This window comes from Mustela nigripes, chromosome 13 (genome assembly GCF_022355385.1).
Source record: "Mustela nigripes isolate SB6536 chromosome 13, MUSNIG.SB6536, whole genome shotgun sequence".
Classification (NCBI taxonomy): domain Eukaryota; kingdom Metazoa; phylum Chordata; class Mammalia; order Carnivora; family Mustelidae; genus Mustela; species Mustela nigripes.
Window position 1 is genome coordinate 771327 of NC_081569.1, and position 22734 is coordinate 794060.

Here is a 22734-nt window from a genome sequence, read left to right on the forward strand (position 1 = left end):
CAGCCACAGCAGCTAGACCTGACATCATATCCTGAGTCTGGCGGTGACAGGCTGGGGCATTAAAGGTGACACTAAAAGGGCCGTTGGTCCCAGATGAGGGAGGCTGGAGGTGCCGGGCTCACCCCCTGGGGGCTTGCAGTCCCCACAGGAGGAAGGAGAATGGGCGTATGGGTTTGTGGTTGGGCTTGAGGCTCAGTGGACAGAGGGAGAGGGAGCGGCAGGTGGGGCTGGCAGAGGCCGCAGGCCCAGGAGAGGACCCACGGGTCGGCCGGGCCCCGGCCGGGTGAGCAGAACATTCCTGCCCTCCCTTCCCGGCAGCGAGAGGCGGCCTTGCCTGCTTCTGGCATGAGTCACTGGGCCCGAGTGTGGGCCACGACTGCACAGGAAGCGCGGGCTTGCAGGTGCGCGAGGGCACACGCGGGGCTGCCGAGGGAGGGGACCCGCGGGGCGAGACGGCGGCCCTGCTTGTTGCGTCCGGGTGACCCCCGGCACCCACCCCCCCAGCACCTGCCCGGTCCCCGGGGCCCTCCAGCCATCACTCGGACCCTTCCTCCTCTGACACCCCCCTCCAGCCAGACCCCTTGAGTTCCCTTCCCTGGAAGGCCCCGTTGGAGATACTTCCCCCGCGAGAAGCTCTCTGACTAGACCCCCTCTCTAGTGTGTTCCCTCCTCCACCCAGGGAGCCCACGACCCCCGGCTCCGTGTCCCCTCGGCGGCCCGCCGCTAACCGGCCTGCAGCGTTCCGATCGCAGCGGGGGGGGCTTCCCGACGGACTTGGGCGTTCGGTCTCGCTCTCTCTATTTGTTAATAGGCTGCACGCCCAGCGTGGGGCTTGAACTGGTGACCCCGAGAGCCGGCTGCTCTCTGGACCGAGCCGGGCAGGTGCCCTGTCTCACTCTCATTTTTTTGAGCCGAAATTCAAAGAAAATGAAACGAAGCATTTGAGGTGTGTAGTTCAGGGGCACTTGGCCCGTTCACGGCGTTGCGCAACCCCAGCTCCGTCTGGCTTCAGAACGTCCTCGTCCCGGTGAGGGAACCACTGCTCGTTCCTCCCCCGTGGCCACTGAGCTGCTCCCCGTCTCTGGGGATTTGCCTGTTCTGGACACTTTGCATAAAGGGAATCGTATACCAGGGGACGTTTTGTGTCTTCTTAGTTTCATATTTTTGAAGTTCATCCAAATTATAGCATGTATCCCTATGTTTAATTTGATTCTTCCGAGAGAGAGAGAGCGAGCGCGTTCGCAAGTGGTGCAGGGGATGGGGTGCAGAGGGAGAAGGAGAAGCAGGCTCCCCACTGAGCCGGGAGCCCGACGTGGGCCTCGACCTCGCCACCCTGAGATCCTGCCCTGAGCTGAAACCCAGAGCCCCACACTCTGCCACCTGAGCCCGCAGGGCGCCCTAATTCCTGTTTGAGGCTGAGTAACAGTCGCAGTATGGGTGGACCCCTTCTTGTGTGCTCATTCCTCTGCTGGTGGACACTCGGGCTGTTTCTGCCTTCTGGTGGTTATGGATGCAGCTGCTGTGAACGTCGGGGGGAGACCCCTGGCTGGGGCACCCCCAGATCCCGTGGGAACCCCGTGTTAACTCCCTGAGCGTCTGCTGGACTGTTTCCCCGGGAGGCTGCGTCCCCTCTCAGTGCCTGGCAGAGGGCGCGGGACCCCCTTTCTCTTGTGGGGCCCCCGGGATTTCTGGACTGTCTCCGTGGTGTGAAGCGCAGTCTCGTTGTGTCTGTGATGTTTGCATTTTCTTTGTGACTAATGTTGTCAAACATGTTCTCACGTGCCTGTTGGCTGCTGTCCGTCTTCTTTGGAGCAGGATCCGTGTTCCCGATGCGGGAACTGTGACTGATGCCAGCCGGCTGTGCGGTCCTGGGGGGGCGCGTGTGGGATCGGGGGTGACGAGGTCGTAGCTGGGGCAGGAACGACATTTGCTTGGCGAGGCTTCGGTGTTACTCTCTGGTCCAGTGTCCTGAGATAGATCAGCTGGAGGTACACACACATCCCGGGGTGTTATTAAAATGCAGATTCTGAGCCGGGAGGCCTGGGGGAGGGCCTGGGATCCTGCGTTTGTGACCGAGTCCCTGGCAGTACCGAAGCTGCCGGCTTGGGGGCCCCATTCTGAGTGGCACACATCTAGTTCACTCCTCCAGCTGCTCCACTGGGCCGGGTGCTGGCGGGTGGCGATGACTGTGTTCAGCCTTGTGCAGTTCCCAGGTCAGTGGGGAGGACAGGGACGTACCAACAACTGGGTGATGGGAGCAGAAACAGTCTTCATAGTGATGCTGTAGGAAAGAACGTTAGGGTTCCAAGCCCACGGCCGAGAAAGAATTCTTGAGATGTCTTTGGTGCAAAAAGGTGGTTTTATGAAAGCACAGGGGCAAAAAATTAAAAAAAAAAAAAAAATAAAGCACAGGGGCAGGACCCGGGGGCAGAAAGAACTGGGCTGTTACGTACTTTCAAGTTGGGGTTAGAGAGAGCGTAGGTCTCTAAGGGATTTTGGAAGCAAGGTTTCCAGGGCCTTGAGGGGCTAGCTGTTGTTGGGAAAAGGTCGTATATTACTGTTCAGTAAAAACTCAGTCATGGGGCGCCTGGGGGGGCTCGGTGGGTTAAAGCCTCTGCTTTCCGCTCGGGTCATGATCTCAGGGTCCTGGAATCGAGCCCGGCATCGGGCTCTCTGCTCAGCGGGGAGCCTGCTCCCCCCCGCACCCCCTCTGCCTGCCTCTCTGCCCGCTTGTGATCTCTTGTGATCAAATAAGTAAATAAAATCTTAAAAAACAAAACAAAAAAACCCCCAAAAAGTCATGAGACCTCTCAGATGCGTAACGGGGGTCATATGCTTGGGGGATGATTGCCAACATGTATCGGGGAGGGGTAGACATAAAGGAAGTTTCCAAATGAATCTTTTATGTTCACAGAGACTTACGGGATCCCAGGGGTGGAGCTAGGCTTGCCTGTGGCCCTCAGCCAAGTGTCAACATCGAGGCAGCTGAGTCCCTAGAGGAATGTCACTCTGCTCGTTTCAAGGACTTGTCGATGGGCTGTAGGTAGGCAGCAGATTTCATCATTTTCCTTCTGCCTCTGTTCCCACATCGGTAGCACTAACATCCCGTGTGCCTTTCCACTGTGACGTCTCACGCGTGCACTGCAGGGTGCCCCCGGCGTCCACATCACATGCGGCAGATTGAATGCAGAGGCAGATTCGGAAAAGCGATGTTTCTGTTTCAGCCAGACATGAAAGAGAATTGCAAACACGTAAAGGGATGCCATTTTTCCTCTCACTGAATTTTTCTTTTAAATCCAGTGATTTTTTTTCATTAAAACACAGGGTTTTTACATCTGTTGAAACACAGAAGTCAACTGAGCAAATGTGAACATTTAGGGTTTCTTCGGAGACTCCTGCGTGGGGCACATGTCCCCACTCTCCAGCAGGATGGGGGCTGTGGCAGGAGGGAGGGCCAGGAAGTCAGCGGCAGGGAAGGACGTGCGGTTTAGGGCTGGCACCCGTTTCTCTGGACAAGGGACCAGCGGCGTGTTCATCCCACAGACGCCCCCTGTCCTGCTGGTCTGGAACTTTCAGCCTGTTCACGGGTGACGTTCTTGTCTAGGGACTAGATGGCGAGCCCACGGGAGAGAGTGGTGAGGAAGCCGTGTCCCCAGACCCTCACCCCACAGGTGGTCTGTTCCCCTTGAGGGAAGCCTGGTCGTCCACGTGCAGTCTGTTCCCGGTGCAGTTCGAGGACACCTTCCCCTATCCCCCGGCCAGCCTGCACGCCCTGAACACGGCACAGAGCTCTGCTGACCAGCAGGTGCCCGACGGAGGGCCTGGTCTCTGCCAAGGTTTCCATCACAGTCCGGCTGGTGTCTCTTCCCTGACCCCGAGGGGCCTCAGGCGTCAAATCCCAGGACTCAGTTGGGGTGATTTTCAGGACACAGAGTCAGGGACAGAAGGAAGCGGGGCTCACACCCCTCGGGTTGGTGCTTCGTGCCGGGCTACGTGTGTACGTGTTGCATGTGTGGGCTTGTGGAGTCGTCAGATTGAAAACCCACTGCCCACTCACAGGCGCCCATTCCGCGCTGGTTCACCCTCACCCTGGCCCTCTCGGGAACTCCAGGGTGGGGTGGGCTGTGGGTCCCAGAGCCCCCGAATCTGTCCCCCACGGGGACGCAGCTGGCCAATGGCAAAGCGGGGGTCAGAACCGGCTCTGTCTGTCGCTTGTGGTCCGTTGAGCTGGTTGAAAATGTGAGCTTCTGTTAAACCTTCCTGAGTGTCCTGTCGTCTGACAGAAACGGTGATGGGGATGCGAAGATCAGGCTCGTGTCTCAGCGATGTTGCAGCTTCAACTCCAAGTTACACGCAGTGGAATCGTGTGATTTAGGCTATCATGACACCCCTGGGTTAGCAAAACAGACATGCTCGGTGACGCGAACCCCTGAGCACCAAGAACCATCTACTTTACACAACGTAGTTGAGACCTTTGCTCGGCCTGGAGCTCATAAAATGTGATCCCGCTGAATCGTGTCTCCATTTACTAAGAGGACTGTCCCATCAAAGCCACTTGATTGTTCCGGAAGTTAGAGACAGAAATGGAGGGGTGCGGGATGAGAGTCCCCAAAAGATATCAGGCCCTGGTCCCTAGAGCCTGTCAGTGTCACTTGCAGGGAAATTCCTTTGTGTTTGTTTTTCTTTAAGTCTTTATTTAGGATGCCTGGGGGCTCTGCGGAGCAAGTGTCCGCCTTCGGCTCAGGTCCCGATCCCGGGGATCCGGGGATCGAGCCCCGGGTTGGGCTCCCCGCTCAGCAGAGAACCTGTCTCGCCCCCTCCCCTACTCACGCTCTCTCTCTCTCAAACGACCAAATGCAAATCTTTTCAAGTAAATAAATAAATGAGGGGCGTCTGGGTGGCTCAGTGGGTTAAAGCCGCTGCCTTCGGCTCAGGTCATGATCTCAGGGTCCTGGGATCGAGTCCCACATCGGGCTCTCTGCTCAGCGGGGAGCCTGCTTCCTCCTCTCTCTCTCTCTGCCTCTCTGCCTACTTGTGATCTCTGTCAAATAAATAAATAAAATCTTTAAAAAAAAAATAAATGAAGTTTGGTTTGCATCTTCCTTGGTGGACGTACCGTGCAGTACTGGTTTCTGGAGCGGAACTCAGTGGTTCGTCACCTGCCTGCAAAGCCCAGGGCCCGTGACAGCAGGTGCCCTCGTGGATGCCCATCCCCCCCAGCCCATCCCCCGCCGCCTCCCTCCGCCATCCCTCAGCGGTTCTCTGCAGTTCGCCGTCTCTTGGTTTGCCTCCCTCTCTCCTCTCCCCCCCTGCCCGTATTGGTCGTGTGTCTCTTGTCTTCAACTCCACGTGTGAGCGAGGGCATATGGTCTTTGTCGGGAAGAGGTTCTTTGTAGATGGGGTTCAGCTAAGGGTCTTGGTTTCGGGAGACGGTCGGGCTCGGCCCAGCAGCCGGAGCTCACTTAGCCGAACTCCTCTGAGAGGGGCGCCAAGGGAGGCACCTGGTCCGTGTGTCTGAGCCGCAGCCGTGAACACGGGGCAGCACGGGGCCCAGGGGAGAGGGTGCGGGCAGCCGCCGGGGGGCGAGAGCGGACCGTCCCCCGAGCCCCCGGGGCACGGCGACCCTGCGGACAGACACCGAGACTTTGGGTGGGACTTGATGTCCCCGTAACTGTGGGCAAACACATTTCTGTTGTTTCAGGGCAAAAACAGAAGGTGACGTTCTTGGGAAGGGATGAAACCGGCTCACGTCCGACAGATGAGTGACTGTCTTTTGGGTGCGTTGTTTCTGCTTTAACGCGTAAATCCATCACGGTTTCTTGTTATTTAGTGGAATCCTACAGATTGCGGTAAAACACACACAACACCGACCTTACCGTCCTGACCCCCGGGAGCCCAGCGGTAGGAGACACAGGCAGACCGAGTGCCACCGTCCCCGACCCCTGGACTCTCCTCACCCTGGGAAGCCGAGGCTCTGTCCCCACCACACAGCAGCCCCCCAGCCCCCAGCCCCCAGCCCCTGGCCCCCCGGCCCCACCATGGACTCTCTGTCTCTGTGAGCCTGGGACCCTGGTGCCTCATGAGAGACATCCAACAGCATCTGTCCTTCTGTGACTGGCTCATCTCACGGGCATCCCTGTTTGCAGCAGGTGTCCGGGGTCCTTCTGAGCGAGGACCTCAGCCGCCTCCATTCTGAGCTTGGTCTGTGTTTGCCGGTTATGTTCCTCTTTCTGGCTTATTTCTTAACTCAGGGAAAGGACCAGAGCATCCTGTGGTGGGAACAGAAACCGCCCCCTCGAGCAGCCAGGACGGCCCCGAGCCCGTGAGACCCCGTGACTGACCCCGGGACAGTGACAGACCTGACCTTCACCGCCTACCTGCCCACGACCTCCTCCTGTAGGCCTGGAGCTCTTTTCCACCCTTGGGGCGCTGGTCCGAGGGCTTCCCGGGCCTGGCTCCGCGCAACGAACGCCTGTCCTGTCTCACCCCCGCCGTCTCCCTGCCTTTGATGCTGCCAGCGGTGCGTGGCTGACCTGGTCCGTCGGGGACCCCACCCCACGCTTGCCTTTCGAGGCTGTCTTGCACATAGAGCATGCGTGTGTACATCCACCGACGGGCGCGCGGCCGCAGACTCCTGCCGGCTGCTGGGAACGCGGGTGTGGTTTATCTTCGAGAACCTGCTTACTGCTCTCTGCGCTCCCGCCCGGGCGTGGGATGGCTGTGATGTTGGTATTTTTAAAGGGATTTAACAAATCATGTTGAAAGACTTCCCTGAAGTTTTAGTCTTCAATGCACTAATCAGTAACTAAAATTATAGCGACTGATAGAAACAACTTATGTGGGTTTTGGGGGGAAATTCTCAAAGGAGTTTTTAAAAATAAGGTATTTATTTATTTGCGAGAGAGCGGGGGAGAGCACAAGTGGAGGAGCAGCAGACAGAGGGGGAAGCAGGCTCCCCGCCGAGCAGAGAGCCCGATGCGGGGCTGGATCCCAGGACGCTGAGATCAGGACCTGAGCTGAAGGCAGACGCTTCACAGACTGAGCCCCTGAGGTGCCCCAGAGTTCTCAGCAGTTTTGTGGTTGGAGAGAACGTTGGCTCAGGAGGCTGGCAGGGAAGGGGACGAGCTCCCACCGCTTGGAAGGTAATTAGGAGGTTAACCAGGACGGGACTGTAACCCTGTGTAAGTGGGAGTCAGGGGTGACCTCTGGGTTTCCGGCTTGCAAAACGGGTGGGGTGCTGAGGAGGCCGGGGTGGGGCGGGAAGCTGCTGAGGTCGGTTTGGTCCAGTTGAGTTCCAGGTGGCAGTGGGTGACCCCCAGGGTGTCGGCTTCCAGGTGGTCAGCCGCAGGGTCTGAAGCAGGAGGGCGAGGCTGTCGCTGGAGACCTGCGGGTTATCGGCTGTGGGCGTCCTGTCCCAGCGGGGTCAGGAGCTCCAGGAGGTCGGGGACAGGGTGGGGGGCTGCTCCCCAGGTATGCGCTTGAGGAGCTGTGATGAATGCCTGGAGGGTGCGTTGGTCTGGGCGGCACCGTGGTGTCCTGTGATGACAGCCGGTCTCTTCAGGCTGCCGCCCCCGCCGCCCTTGGGGCTGCCGCTCCCGGCCCTCGGGAGCCCGGGGCCACTGGAGGGATCCGTGACACTGACCTGGTCTGCATGGCAGATGCCCACGTGCTGTCAATCACAGATGTTCACGTTGCTTTTGACGTTTTAAAAGCATTCGAATATTACCTTTCCTGCAGAGGTTTTTGGCAGACCCTTAAATCTGACACCTGGTGGGGGAGGTGTTCCTCTGGCTGCTCTTTAGTCCTGCCCTGAAACTGCTCTGAGCGCTGCCCAGTGCCCGACTCCCCCAGCGCCTGTCTTCATGGGAGTGGTGACGAGTGGCGAGTCACCCCTTGTGTCATCCAGGTCAGGTCAGGCGTCTCGGCCTCCTCACCACCCCCTGCCTAACCGTCCTCATGGCGCTTACCACCGTGCCCTGGGCATTTCCAGGACTTGTCCACTGCCCCCGCCCAGCAGAACATGTGCCTGGTGGGGGCTGGGGACCCCGCTGCATGGCTCCTCCCCAAGCTCGCGGAGTCCGAGCGTTCTGTGACTATTTCAGGAAGGGCCGACGGCCGGGGCTGTGGGGCATGGGCTGGCCTTGTGCTCGCCATCTCGCTGAGTCTTCCCAGCAACACTGCAAGGCAGACGGTAGCATTGACCCGTTTTACAGAATGCACACCGTCACTGCGGCTGGTGAGGGGCCGGGTGTGGGGGTGATTGAACCTGGGCAGTCTACCAGTGCATGGGGCGTTCCGGGTAACTGTGGGGAGCAGAGCACCGTGCCATGAGAGCTGCTGCCCCCCTCTCGACCCACGCCCGGGACCCACAGTGACATCCCTGGGGGCAGCACTCCTGCAGCAAGCCGCCTTCCCCGCAGGGACGGACCCACTCCGAGCCCCGGTCCGGAGCAGCCGCCGTCTCAGGGTCTGCTCTCCGTGGGAGAAGGGTAAGGTCCCCGTCTGAAGCCTGGAGGCCGAGGACACCCAGTTGTGCTTTTGCCTTCCTTTGCAGGACACAGAAGGCAACAGCCTGGACCTCAGGGACGCCCCTGTGGACAAGGCCCATGGAGCCCAGTGCGGCCTCTGACGGCAGAAGGAGTAACGGCTGCCGGCTCGGATTTAAAGAAGTCCGTTTCCCACCCATCCTCCTGTGGGCCCAGGAGGTGCTTGCTCTTCCCCCAGTTAGCGATGCATCCCGTGCTGAGTGCGTTCCCCGTGTGCGCTCGTTCATCCTGTTCTAGGAGGAAGTATTCTCACCCCCTTCTTCAGAGAAAGACATCGAGGCTCAGAGAGGTTGAGGGACTTGGCTGGGCTCACCAGCAGGTGAGTGGTGCGGCGGGCAGCCACAGGAGCCGGGTCCCCGTGGAGCTGTCCTCCTGGGGTCACTGCAGAAGTGGGATAAAGAGTGCGGGCCGAGGCGGGAAGGGCAGGGGCGCCCGCGGGCTGCAGGTCCCAGGGCAGGCGGCCCTGGGAGGGTCTGCAAGTGGGTCTTGCCTGACTCCGGGCTTCGTGCCTATAACGGAGGGCAGCGTGCTGGCCCCAGCCCCCATGGGAGACAGGCGGGGGTGCTCCCAGCTGCTCTCCTGGGCTCAGACCCCTCTTCCTTGGCCCATTCCGGCTCGCCCTCCTTTGGGTGGTAGCCGGGCCATAGCCGCACCCCATGGGCTCCGCTGGCCCCAGCCAGGAGCTGTCCTCCCCTTTGAGAATTCTCATTCCCAGGGCTTCCCGGGGCCCGACGTCCGCATCTCACCTCTACCCCTGTGTTGCACGCTCACGCTTGCCGTTCTGGAGCAAGCACACTCTCTCACGCTTCTGCGCTTCTGCTGGTCTTGGCCTGGGGCGCCCTCCCACCAGCACTGCCTGGGAAGTCATCCTCGCCTTTCCCACCTCCTCGTAACCCTGTGCGGCTTTCTCCAACCCCCCACCATGTGCCCTCTCCTCCTCGGGGTCCCCAAGGCCCTCCTGGCCCCATCTGACAGACACTGAAGCCGTCTGTCTCCACGGACCAAAAGATGATGCCGACCCTTTGCTCCTCTTCCCATTAGGAGGAGAGCTCGGTCCCCTTCCCCCTGTGACCCAGCTGGCCTTGGCGACATGCCGGGTCCCTGGGATGTTGCGGGAAGTCTGAGGGCAGCTTGTAAGCAGCCTTGTAGCTTTTGCCCAAGTCTCTTGGAAGGTGGCTCTTGGGACCCAGTGACTGCCCTGGGGAGCCCAAGCCGCAGGGAGAGGCCGGATGAGGGTGCTGGGTGGACAGCCCCAGCTCAGCCCCCAGCCAGCGTCCACTCCTGGACGCCCCGCCCAGTTGAGCCTTTGGGTAACCCAAGCTGCTGTGGCTGTGACCTCAGGAGAGCCCCGTCCTCAACCCCCAGGACTCAGAAAGCTCGCAGAAACTGTCCCAAGCTGTTCACACATTGGGGTGATTTGTCCCAGGGACAGCAGATCACCGAAACGGTCTCCCTCATCAGACCGCGAGTCCCCAAGGGCAGGTCCGTGTCCTTGTCCAGATCTCCGGCCCCCACCAGGGGTCTGGTAAGGAGCAGGGGGCTCCTCAGATACCCTGTGAGTGAATGAATGAAACCCATCAAAACACACTGTTCACCCTGAGATAGAAGAGATTTATTAGCAAGAGGTAATCAGGAAACATATATTTTTACAAAAATGGAAATATCTTTTTTTTTTTTTCCAAACAAGCCATAAGTTGAAATATTGTAGGACTTGAAATAGAATTCTCACACCACTAGGTATTGCTTACAGCAAAACTGTCTGTCGTCGTGAGCCTGCCTGCCGCTCAGGTGAGCCCGCGTTCTGGCCGCTGCGCGGTGCAGGAAGTGGGTGGTGGCGTTTACAGAGTGAGCATGATGGCACCGCACCCGCGGGAGGGCGCTCAGGACCACGGGGGGCGCGAGGAGAACACTCGGTTACCTGCCCCTGGCTCTACGGTGTACGAGCTTCACGAAGCAGACGGACTCAGGGCATCTCAACGTAAGCTTGTAGAGACCGTTAGGCAGCTAAGAGAGGAGGAGCGACGTGTTCTGTGTCCCCGACTTGCTGCGGAGGCTGGGCCGCGTTCTGCGCCGGTGGGCGCGACCTCGTGTGGTGACTCCGTGTCCCCGGGGACGTGTCGGGGCCTTGGCCGGGGTCACGGAGACGCTACTCATGGTACCTGCTGAGAGTCCTAGAGCGAGGAGCGCGCGGTGCCGGCACGAGGTGGCGGCGCTGGTGTCGCGGGGCGTGGTTCTCGGTGCCGAGGACGCCCCTCTGTCCGGATGACTGGGACACGGGGGAGCTCGGACCCCTGGGATTTCGGCTGAAAAAGCTGCTTTGGAAATTGGCATCACCGTCAGCGGGAAGATCTGTGAACGACTGGACTTCAGGGTGCGGCCCTCCCGCCTCCCCCCACCCCCCAGTTAGAACAACGACATGAAACATGCTGGGAGGGCGCCCGGGGCGGGGGGTGGGGGGCGCGGCGGCCCGGGGGGGGGCGGCCGGAAGCAGGGTGGCGCCCGGGCTCGCGTCCGCACGCAGTCTGTGCCCCCTTCTGAGAGACCGAGGGGCCGGGAAGACTCGGACGCCGTCGCCGGAAGGAGCCAGGCGCTGCGGGACGCGGGGAGGGCCGACGTCGGAAACGGAGCCGAGACGCCTATTCCGGTCTACGGGAATCTAAGAAGGAGAGCGGACTGGTGTTCTTGGAGAAGCACATACTAAAGAGGAAAGTCCAGGAACCAGGCGACTATGTACAGCGGCACACAGCGCGTGTCCGTGGCGCGCCCGTGGCCTGCAGCGCGTGTCCGTGGCGCGGCCGTGGCCTCAGGTGGGCAGCTTCGGCTCCATGCGCAGGGACGACTCGTACAGGCTGTCCTCATCCATCACGAAGGACCGGTCCAGCAGGTACTGGGTCACCTGAGGGCAGGAGATCACAGAAGGAGAAGCGGCCGCAGGACCCTGGGAAGCAGGTCCTCCAAGGGGCGGCCGGCCGGCTCATGGGCCTTACACCGGTGTGGTGTCTCGGTGGTGTCGTTTGACAGCGTCCTGACAGTAAGGCAAAGTCACATCGGTCAGCATGACCCTTGACTGCCGTTGCCCTGGCGGACACTTGGGGCTTTTAAATTTTTTTTTAAGATTCCATGTATTTATTTGAGAGAGGAAAACATGAACAGGGGGAGGGAGAGGTAGAGAGAGAAACAGACTCCATGCAAAGTGGGGAGCCTGACGTGGGGCTTGAACCCAGGACCCTGGGATCATGACCTGAGCTGAGGCAGACGCTTTACCAACGGAGCCACCCAGGTGCCACGGTTTTCGGCGCCCCAATTTTGAAAAAAATATTGGCCATGTCAAGTGTAGAATCTAATAGTGGGTGTCTGGGGGTTCACATGTTGCAGACAGGTCTGAACACCGGCTGACAAAGCACCATGCCGCGTTCACCCCGAGAGAGGAAAGTGGAAATGCGCTGTGTGAGGGCCGGGCCTCCCTGTCTGGCCTTGCGCGGCTCACTCTGGGGCAAAGCCTCCTTGTGCACAGTCGGAGGCCCCACGCCTCTTCCCTCCTCGCTCCCCGCACGAGCGGCTGGGCTCCTACAGTCAGAGCTGCCCGAGCGACCAGAGCCCAGACCTCCCCGGGGCAGGGAAGCTCGGGCTCCATGTGCAAATTCGACTAGTTCCATAAGCTTGTTTCCTGGCTTCCCACAGTCCTTAGGACCAGGTTCCGGATCCTTCCAGGAGCCCGGGCTCGCATGGTTCAGGCCTGCCTGCTGCAGCCACCCCCCGGCAGGTCCCCCCCTGCCCCCTGGAGCCAGTCTTGCCCGCAGGGGCAGCGCCGTCCTGCCGGGACCTGCGTGTGCTCCCTCTCAGCCTGGCGGTTCCGGCCAAGGCGGACCGACCCACGCGCCCGTCACGGCGGAGAGCTGTGTAGACAGGTCTCTCTGCCGCTGTCCGACAGAACACTCTCAGAGATGTGCTGCTGAGGAAGGAAGGGAGGCTTGGGGCATATGCTAGGCCGTGACGTCACAGGGAAAAGTCTCGGCTCTGCTCACTTTTGCCCAGAGATGGGGATCCCGCTGCCCCCGCGGGGGACTTTTCAATGCCCATCCTTCCCAACCGTGAGCTGTGTGACTAGGGGACGTATGCCTTTCCACAGAGATGTTGTAAACGCCGCCTCCCTTGCCTGCGAGGTGGGGGTGGCTATTGGACGGGATCATCAACGGGGGTGGGGAGGCCCAAATCAGCCCAGAACTGTACCAGAGGTGAGGCGTGAAGCCCAGGGGAGCCCGGGAGCGACGAGGGTGGTCCAGACGGAGCCCCTGAGTGAGCGCCGAAGGCCGGGCGGGTGCTTACCTTCACCTGGTGCTCTATTTTATACGCGGTTTGTTGAAACTGGCGAATCTCTCGGATAATATGAGATATCTGTGGGAAGTGGGCAGTTTAAGAAGACAGTTTGCTGTCTCCGTGCCCCCCGCCCCCCCAAGCCCCTCCACTTCACAGCACAGAAGGGGCACCAACAGCCATGGTTCTAGACCCAGCCCTGCCCTTCCCCCACGGGGTGACCGTGCTGGGTCACTGACCGCCCCCCAACCCCGAGCCTCGGGCTTCTCCTCTGGCTTGTGGGATGTACCCTGCCATGGGTGCCTACCCCTCAGCCTGTCCGCCTCATCTGAGGGCCTGCCGGATGCGGCCTGCGCCTCGGGGAGAGCCCCTGGCTCTCCGGGGAGCACATGCCCAACGGAGCAGGCCTGGTGGTCCGGGACTCAGGTCTGGGCTCGGAGGCCCCTGGACTGCCCTGTGAAACTCACCATTCTCATCTTGGAGAAGTTGACCAGGCCGTCCTCCGTGTAATTGGGCGTCCCCTCTTCGATGAAGGCCAGGTCGGTGAGGTACATCCCCAGGTAAGGGACACAGGGAGGGTCACAACTTCGAAGCGAACAGCATTAAACAGAAGTTTTTCATTTAGAAACACGAGGCTAAGTGGTTTCTCTTCGCCGAGAATCCTAGGAACTCTCAGGCCTATAGGGTCAGCTGGCTGCGAGGCTCAGTCCACTGGGGTGATGGGTGACATGGTCCCAGCGGGGCCTGGAGCCTCTCCACCAACAGTCCCCTCCCTCCCTGAGCCAGAACGGCCTCCCCTACCTCTCTGTCCTGTCCTGGAAGAGCCCCCTCCCCATCTCTCCAGTGAAACTCTCCAACCGATCCTGCTCTGGGATCACCTCCCCAAGAGCCCTGCAGCTGTCACCCCATTCAGTCAGCCATGGACCCAGCCCCCAGCATCCTTCTGCTCCTTGAGACTTCTCTGCCTCCACATCAGGCCCTGCAGGATGTCCTGCTGCCCAAGCCCTGGGGCACCCGAGCAAGAAACCCTGGTCCTCTGAGGTCACCCTCCTGCACGTGGCTTATGGGCAGGGGATTGGGGGACAGTGTCCATGAGAGGTGATTCTGGGGGGACATTTTTGGATGATGGACCACACCACTCTGATCCGTGGCTTTGGGTGCGGCCCTATGGTGGTGCCCCTGGGTGGGGCTGATTTTGGGGTGGGTCCTGGGGCCCCCATCTTCTGGCAGAGCCCCAGGGAATGCCCTCAGGGGACCCTCACTGTGTCCTGCAGCGCCTCTCAGCTCAGCACACAGATGCCGGGGCTCTCTGCATGTACCTGCAGGGACAACTGACCCCCTCTCTAGACCCTCTGACCTCGGTCTCCTTGAGGCCACGTGACACCCATCGCTCTAGTTCCTCTAGAACCAGGGGTGGCAGGCAGAACGGTGGAGGTGGGGCAAGAACAGAAACCCAGCCTCCCCTGAGCCTACTGGTTGTGGAAGCCCAGCCAGCCGGGTGTCTGAGTCCCGGGGCTCCCCTCACACCATGGAGTGGGTCGGGAAAGCAGTTTTAGGAGCTCAGAAGTTGAGTTTAGGGGATGCCTGGACACTATCAAATCACATTGATTCCTGTGGTAAGAAACACCCGATTTTCATCTGGGGTAGTAGGCTTCCGTACATGGTCCATTTCCTCCCCCACTTCTTTCTTTTTTAAACAAGTAGCAGCTGGTCTCAGGGTGAGTGTGGGCAAACACCACAATCCCGCCAGAGCTCAGCAACATTGTATCTATTTCTGGCGGTAACTTTGTATCACCACCAGAAGGGTGATTTTCCATTTACTGCCTTGCTACCTCTTTCCTTCTTCTTCACATTTATTTTGGGGAAAATGGAATTACTTAGAGGGAAACCCGCTCAGTGAATGTGGGTGCAGCTGGCACGCGGGTGGGAGGCGTGCCCTTGGAGATGCGGAGAGCGGGCACAGGACAAATGGTTTTTTGAGATGTAGGTCTTGACTCTTTCTTGGGCATTGAAAATAATTTAGCAAGTGTTGATCAGATTTTTTTTTTTAATGAAAAAAAATCAGAAGTAGAATAAAAAAAAATCTGAGTTCATTGCCTGGACCAAAAGTATACGTTGTTTTGTGAAGTTTTGTTCCTGTTATGTGCACACACATTTCTAAACATATATGTATGTATTATTTTTACTGTGGGTTGCGGGGGGAAAAAAAAAAAAAACCCAGACCTGAGCAGGTCACCGGCAGGCATCTCTGGGTCCCATCGGACACACGGTCTGGGACTGTTGGAGGCCAGGCTTTCCACACCCCACCTGTCACGCTGTGAGCCTGAGGCCCAGGCTCGGGGGCGGACAGGGACAGAGTTCAAAGATAGAGAAGGAAATCTGGGGCCACCGGGGGCTGGCAGCTTGCGGGCCGGCAGTCTCTGATGGGGCTTCCCAGCTCGCCCTGCTGGGTCCACACTTGACCCAGGAACTCGGTAACTGGAGGCCGGGAAGCACCTCTTGTCTGGGTTGGGGGTAGGGAGGGGAAGCAAGTGGCCACAGTGTTCCTGGAGGCCTCAGACCAGTGGAAAAGATCGGGGGTTCCTCTGACCCCAGGGTACCAGCAACTGAAGGTCAGATGTGTCAGCCTGGTGGGCTTGCCACTGTGGGGTCACCTGTCCCTTCTCCCTCCTCTGCCCTGCCCCGCAGGGGGGCGGGCCTCTCTCCCACACGCTCTTTTGCCTCCAGCTGAGGATCTCCGCTCCTCCCCAGGGAGGGTGTGAGGGCCATTCGGGCTGGGCTGTTTGTTCCCGAGCCCCTGGGGCCAGGGTCCAAGCCTCCCGCATGCAGATCAAGTGAATTAGGTACTCAGATTTGGGGGAAAATACTGCCGTGGGGCAGGAGTGGGGGTGGGGCTCAGAGTCCAGTCCTGTTTTTTGCCACCTGGACACAAACTGCTCTGTCTCATTAGCAGGAGACCAGGGTTTGCTGGGTGGTCACGGGCAGAAAATCAAAGTGGGAAGAGGTATTTGGTATGTTGGAGCCCTTGGACGCTGCATAGGCCCACAGACAGATGGATTTCCACCCCCGTGAAGGGGGTCTGGGGAGGGGCTGGGCCAGCTAGCCGCCTGGTGCCCCCATGGCTGTTCCTGTCCGCGCACGGGCAGCCGCCCACAGGGGAAGCCCAGCCCCGGCTCCTCTAACGGACGGCTGCCTGTTCAAATTACAGCCGACGTGCCGAAAGACAAATGCAGGCTGGGTTAAGACTGGGTCAACCAGAAGTGACCCCCAAAAGGGCTGGGGACAAAGTTTTCCTGACAAATTTAGATCTCAGCCAAACGCTGCGGCCTGGAGCTTTGGGAGGCCCTGAGGGCTGACAGGAGGGGACAGCCTCACGGGACCCGCTAGGGTGTGGGTTTGGGGAATGAACAGGGCGGCTGCGGCTGTGCTCAGGGTGTCTGGGCGGGGACAGACAGGTGCCCAGGGCAAGTGCTGCGGGTGCACTCGGGGGGTTATGAAAAGGTGGGTGAGGCGAAGAGGTGTCGGAGGCAGGGGTGAAGCCTTGGCTGGTACGGGTAATAAGGCCATCCGTTAAATAGTGCCGCGGGCTGGGACGGACTCGGTAAGGCTCCGCACGGCTCCTCGTGCCGCCACTGCCCCCTGCCTGGTGAGACAGACCCCAGGGTTTCACACGGCACAGCTCTATGGGGAAACCACAGTGCCTCCAGAGAAGGGATGCAGGGCACCTCTGCCCCGGGTCTCCCCAACCTCTTTCCCTTGCAGTGCTTGGCCCCCGCACCCATGAAACAAGAACCTGGTTTGCACGAAGGCGTCAGTCCCCAGGATGCCCGGGGATCCCATGTCCCCGCTGCCCTGCATGATGGGAGCGGAGGCACCTGGGCCAGGCACTGACACAGGCCCATGTGGACGAGGGAAGACAGCACAGGGTCACTGAGACAGGATAGGAGCCGTGGAGCCATGGAGGTGGCGGACGGACGAGGAAGCCATGGGAGGGAGGTGGATGCAGGGGTGCCCGGGTGGGCAGACAGGCTAGGGAATGCACAGTGGGGCGACCCCCACAAGCACAGCCTGGGGGTACCAGAGAGACGGCACATGTGGGTGGGACACGGAGCTGGTGGAGGGCGGGCCAGGGCCGGGGGGGGGACCGGTGGGGAGGGGGCTGGGGCTGGCAGCTTGGTGTGCGGACCTGCCGGGGAGGAGGGTTTGCTCCGTCCCCAGGCTGGGGGGCAGTGACCATGCGATCTGGCATGACGGCAGGACAGCGCTCGTGGGCTCTGTAAGCAGCCAGGACCCTAGGGGTGGCCCGGGGTCTCTCCACGGTGTTCAGGGAAGAAGGGGTGAGGCCAGCCCGGTGGCCCAAAGCGCACAGCTATGGGGGTGACGGTAACCCTGTCTCACGGGAGTGTGTGGCCAAGTGGGCACCAGGGGCTGGGGCTCTCCTGTGCTGGGAGAGTTCGCCTGGAAGCGGCCATGGGCAAACCACGGAGTGCAGGCCTCGCAGGCCACTCCGTGCCATGGCCCTAGGGCCTCCATGTCCGCATCCAGAGGAGCAGGACTGGAGACTCTCCATACCGCGGTGATCTCCGGGGGGTGGTACCACCCCGCGGGGACAGTGGCAATAAGTGCGGGAGTTCTGGGGGTCAGAACGTGGGGAGGGGCCCTGGCATCTCGTGGACGGAGGCCGGGGCTGCGGTTGACACCCTGAGGGCATGAGACAGCCATCTACGCAGGACGATCCTGTCTAAGGGCCGAGGTGGGGAGGCTCTGCAAACAGTAGGCGGCTGGGGGGAGCTCTGCCAACAGTGAGCAGCAGGTGTTGGGAAAACGGCCTTTCTTTGATTCCAAGGTGCCATTTTTTGTACAACGCTCTCTGGTTTTGAGGACTAATTCTCAGTTAAAAAAAGGAGGCACAATCCCATGAAACAAACACATTGACTTCAGGGCACATCCTGATGTCAGAAATACTGAACTGTGGGGTCAGGGGGCGTGTCGGCCTGGAGGCGTCTGGGGTCACGGCTGGTGGCTCCTGGGGACAGCAACCCCTTCCAGGGCCCCCTCCTCTCTCTTTCTCCCAGGAAATGCCACCACGACTCCGGGATTTCTCCGCAGACTATGGAGGCCAGAGCTGACCCAGCCTGGCAGTCTGGGCTGCCTGGGGGTCTTATGGGTAGATGGACGGACAGACAGACAGATCTGCTCCAGCCACTGTGGCCGGTGAATGTGTTTGCCATGCGGTTCTGCGATTTAGACGGTAACGGTGACAAAATGACACACACTTACTTTTTCAGAGCTTCTCTCAGATTCTTAAATCTGCCCTCTGATGACACAAGCTTTTGGAGCTTATCAATCAAAGCTTTCGTCTAGAAAGAATTAGAAGCATTTACTAACACACAACATGCCCCGAGGCCCACGTGCCAGCCCAAGCTCCACGGGCTGCCCTCGGGGCTCCAGGACCCCAGCCACTCTGCCCGTCATGGGATGGGGCATTTCCGGGGACCCCTGGAGTCTGGAAGCTCACCGCCCACCTCCTGAAGACTCAGACACAGACCCACATCCTACGCATCTGTCAGCGTCCACGTACCCTTCAGAAACACAGAAGTGGGGCGTGGGGGACCTGGCGGGAACCCTGGGCACCCCGAGCCTGGGGGGTGGGGGTGGGATGCGGCCACTACAAAGATACCCCCTCCAGAGCACAGCCTCTCTCGTGCACGGAGGCCCAGGGCTGCGGACAAGGGGTTCCCCTTCACCTGTAGCTCTCAGGACCTCACGCCAGTGTAAGAATCAAGAAAGTCAATGACAGATGGGCTGATCATCTAGAAAAAACAGGACTTCCAGGGGGAAGACCCCCTTCCCCTCTGCCGGCCAAGGGTCCTGTCCGCTGCTCATCCAGCCGGACACCGGCATTGGTTGAAGCATGTCCGGCCTGGGTCTGGCTTGGCACTCCCTTCCCTGTGGGGCTGGGGAGCCCGTGCCTTGGCAGCCTCCAGCTCCCTCATTTACACCGCAGGCAGTGGACTAGTGAGCCCTCTTTCCAGCTCCCGTCCCCCCAGTCCAGACCGTGGCCGAGGGCACACTGGCCGCACCCATAAGCTTTGGGCCAGAATTTTCTGAGCAATCTGCCCACAGAAAACGACAGCATGTTCCTTCTGATGGGTGAAGAGACCCATATGTGCTCCCCTAGAGGCGCAGCGGGCAGGGCACCCCGTTCAGACTGACGGGAAGAGTCAATCATCGGTTTACACCAACCCCGCTCAAAGCAGAAGTGTGTTCTGGATCTGGTGAAAGCGACACATGGAGCCAAGGGCACAGGTCTCCGCTTTCTCCCGGGATGGCTGCCCTCACCTATCTGTCCTGGAGCCCGGATGCCCAGGCCACCTCTGTTCTGGCCTCTCAGTGTCCTCCCTGTGCTTTTCCAGAATTTTCTACTGCCCCACTCGCCTCTGGAGGAAGGACCTGAGGTGTGGGGCCAGATGTGGGGCTGAGAGTCCTGGACGGGAGCCTGGCTGGGCGCTGTGACCCCCTCAGCGAGCCCACAGGCCAGACAGCACCCGCAGAGCGCTGGGTGTCCACACTCACATCTGGAGAATGGGAGAAGAGGCCCGGGTATTCCCTAAGGGCAACAACAGTAAGATATCCTGGGACTGTGGGCCCCACAGAATCGAGCTCCGGAGGCCCTGGGGGCCACAGAGCTCCAGGGGAAGGATCCCCCGCCAGTGGTCATGAGAACCCAGGGAGGATATTCTGGGGGTTTGGGGTATACACTTGGGGCCAATCTGTGGCTCTGACATGGGCACTTTGATTCCTCCCACATCCGTGTTTTTCCGGGGCGTTGTTCTGTCCAGGAAGGATTTTGCAGCCTGAGACCCACTACATTTCCCAAGTCACTGCTTAAAAGAGTGAGTTCTGACTTGAAGCAGCTCCTGCACCTCCTGGCGGGGCCAGGAGCTCAAGGGGACACAGGGCCCTGGGATCTGGGGCATCTCTGCCTGTGAGCAGAAAAGAGGGGCCCCTGGAGTAGGTCACTGAAGCCAGAGGCCCAGCGAGGGGCCTGCCTTGGACGTGGTGTTGAGGACAAAGATGAACATCCCTTCCTGTCCGCCATCCGAACACTTCAGGACGGCCAAGGCTGCTCCCTCCCAAGGAGGCCCAAGGTATCTATCGTTGGCCAAAGAGACGTCCATCCCTGCGAGAGTGTGACCATCCTCCGGAGGGGACACACACATCCGATGCTCAACTGCACTTGGTGGGGGGGCTTTCATGAGGATGGGAGAAGCTGGTGAACCGAGCCAGAGGTCCCCACCTCAGCCTGGCTGCTTGGCTCTGTCGTGGGCTGGCCTGGGCTTGGGCAGAATGCTGTCTGGCTTTGGGACAGCACCTTCAAGCCGACGACAGAAGCCTGCTGCTGGGCCTGCGTTTCAGGCCCTTCTGGTCTCAAGCATCGAGGGAACACCGGCAGAGGGACAGCGACCGTCCCTGGCTGGGGCTGGCCAGGTGCTGTGTAGATGCACGGGGCCCACAGAAGGGCTGGGAGAAGCCAGCAGGGCCTGCTGGCCACAGAGTGTGCAGGCCTGCGTGCGCTTTCCGATGCACCTGTGACGTTCGGACCCAGGTCCTGAATGGCATCCAAGAATGCAGGACAGGCCATGCACCTTGACCTCTAACTGCCTTCCATTTGCATTCCCCTAAGAGAACAGAAGGCTCTGGGATGGTCAAAGTGGCTCCCTCCCAACTCCAGACCAAGGGTGATGCTCGAAAACGAGGCAAGAGAGGCTCAGAGCCCCCCGTGTGGAGGGAAAGCGGGGCTGGTCTGAGGGCAGGAGAAGAGAGCCACAGAACCAGACTGGGCCATCCGACTCCACCGACAGCCCTGCCTGAACCCTGACAGGCCAAGCCAGCTTGGATGACTCCGGGGTCCGACAGCCGCCTGCTTGGTCCCCTGCTACAGGAGGTCACAGCGCCGCGGGGCCACACATGGCCAGATGGGCCTACACGCCTGAGCTCCTGAGCTCCAGCCTCTGCTCTCCAGGAGCCCCTGTTCTTGTCCTGGCCCTGGCGTGTCTGTGTTTGGGGAGACAAGAGCCCCAGGCTTGTGGGTTGGGCTGCTTAGATAAGGAGGAGGAACGGAGGGACCTGATGGCTGCCTGGGGGGCACAGGATCGTGCCCTGCTGTGGCATGAGGATACGGAGGCAGGTAATGAAGAGAACATGAGAGGCACTCGGTGTGCAAACCTAGAGCCGCCCAGATGAGACAGGCCCCTTGGAGACCCCGTGGCCCCCAGAGCCCAGCCAGTGGCAGGGCAACAGACACCACTGCCAAGGTATCCATGCCTGAAGAGGCTTGTTCCGTGCGTCAGCAGAGCCTGTCCGCCTCCTGCACATGTGTGGGCTGGGGCCCGGAGCCCACCATGTGCACCAAGGAGGTGGCCTCCGTGTGATCCTCTTAGGAGAGCTGCCCCCTCCAGACCTCAGTGTAGGGAACTTTATTCCCGAGGAAGAAGCCATATTTCAGAATTGTGCTCTGAACGGATCAAGATCAAGCCCACATTTAAGATCACCGACTCCCTGGTGGCCAGAAGGGCTGGTGAGTCTCAAGTCCCGGGAAGGAACCTACAGGACCACCTGGCCACCATCTCGGCAGCCCTGTAGATCTGGACTAGCATCCACATGAAGCCACCACTCTTGTCCCAGCTCAAGGAGAAGAGCATGGGGACCAGTCGTCACTGTCTTACATGTCCCGCTTTGCAGTGTTAATTGTTTAAGTGGCAATAAAGTCCTGTGGGTCCCAGGGCCACATTTGTGGGCCAGATACCTGGTCCTGGTGATACAGGAGAAGAGGTTCTGCTGGGAGTGTTGGCCCTCACCCTGTCCTGTGCCCACCTACAGATGTCCAGAGGTCAGCACTCCAGTGCCCCAGCCCAGCCCAGCCCCAGGCCGGCCACGGTGCCCGCCTCCCGCCCGCACCTGCTTGGAGACTTTGAGCCACGTCTTTTTCAGCCGGAATATCGCGCTGCGGTTCATGGATGAGGTGATCTCCAGCACGGCATTGTAGTTGTGCAAGCAGCGACAGATGTCGGCCACGGCCACCCACTTCTCGATGGTGCTCACTCTTGCGTTGATGTCCTCATTGCGGATGATTTCTGAAGCAATCAAGTTACTGATCTTTAAGCCCATGCAATAAGACAAGAAAAAACAAGAGGCATAAGTATTGCAAGGCTGACAAATCCTGAGAGTTCGCTGAAACGTTATTACCAGAACAACTAGCAGGAACTCGCTAGGGCGGCTGCTTCAAGACTCAACACACCAAAATGGGAGGTTTTTCTATGTATTGGCCGTGCCAACTAGAAAACACCATGACCAAGACCTTCACAATCCCAATGGGAGCGTGTGAATTACCTCGGAACCTAAACTGATGCGAACCTTGGAAGATCCTACACGAAAAAACTATCGAAGGTTTTAAAGGTTTGAAGTATGAAGGAAAAGATCCAGTTCCCAAATGGGAATATAAATACTCCATACTAACACGTGACTTTAATGCACTCCAGTAAATGAGCGAGTATTTCCTGAGAACCCTACAAAGCAAGTTCACGGTTCCCCTGGAAAAAGACAGGAGAGCCCAGCTCTGCGAGAGTCTCCATCATACAACTGGGGCTCGGCGAGGACCCGCACTCTGTGGCATCCTGGTCTCACATATAAATTCCCCAGCACACGGGCACAAATCCAATGCGGGTGGGGCTGGGGGCGGTCAGGGAGCTGGGGCGTGGGACCAAAGCATTGGTCCAAAGCATTCTTTGCAATTTCCTATGAATCTCTAATTACTTAAAAAAGGTAAGAAAAAGACTACTGTTTATTAAAAGAATTAAGGCAATAAAAGGAC

The 22734-nt window shown here is 59.5% G+C and overlaps 1 protein-coding gene and 1 long non-coding RNA gene across 7 annotated transcripts in view; one reads left to right on the top strand and one right to left on the bottom strand.

Annotated features, from left to right (window-relative positions):
- The first annotated feature begins 364 nt into the window (after nucleotides 1-364).
- Nucleotides 365-6666, top strand: LOC132029050 (uncharacterized). 2 transcript variants are annotated; one of them, XR_009407670.1, is made up of 4 exons: nucleotides 2115-2213; nucleotides 2915-3043; nucleotides 5702-5777; nucleotides 6252-6666. It is a non-coding gene; the product is annotated as an uncharacterized LOC132029050 (long non-coding RNA). The 2 variants fall into 2 exon arrangements; XR_009407671.1 differs by lacking the exons at nucleotides 2115-2213; nucleotides 2915-3043 and adding an exon at nucleotides 365-401.
- A 3470-nt stretch (nucleotides 6667-10136) lies between these two features.
- The window catches only part of RASGRF1 (Ras protein specific guanine nucleotide releasing factor 1), an 87909-nt gene continuing 75311 nt past the window's right edge, over nucleotides 10137-22734 (bottom strand). For all 5 annotated transcript variants that reach the window (XM_059371399.1, XM_059371396.1, XM_059371397.1 and 2 more), the window contains 5 exons: nucleotides 21822-22019; nucleotides 18141-18220; nucleotides 13328-13445; nucleotides 12873-12941; nucleotides 10137-11442 (listed from right to left, as the gene is read on the bottom strand). In XM_059371399.1, the coding sequence (XP_059227382.1) occupies nucleotides 11350-11442; nucleotides 12873-12941; nucleotides 13328-13445; nucleotides 18141-18220; nucleotides 21822-22019 (558 nt within the window). In that variant the 3' untranslated portion in view covers nucleotides 10137-11349. The remainder of the gene's footprint in view (nucleotides 11443-12872; nucleotides 12942-13327; nucleotides 13446-18140; nucleotides 18221-21821; nucleotides 22020-22734) is intronic.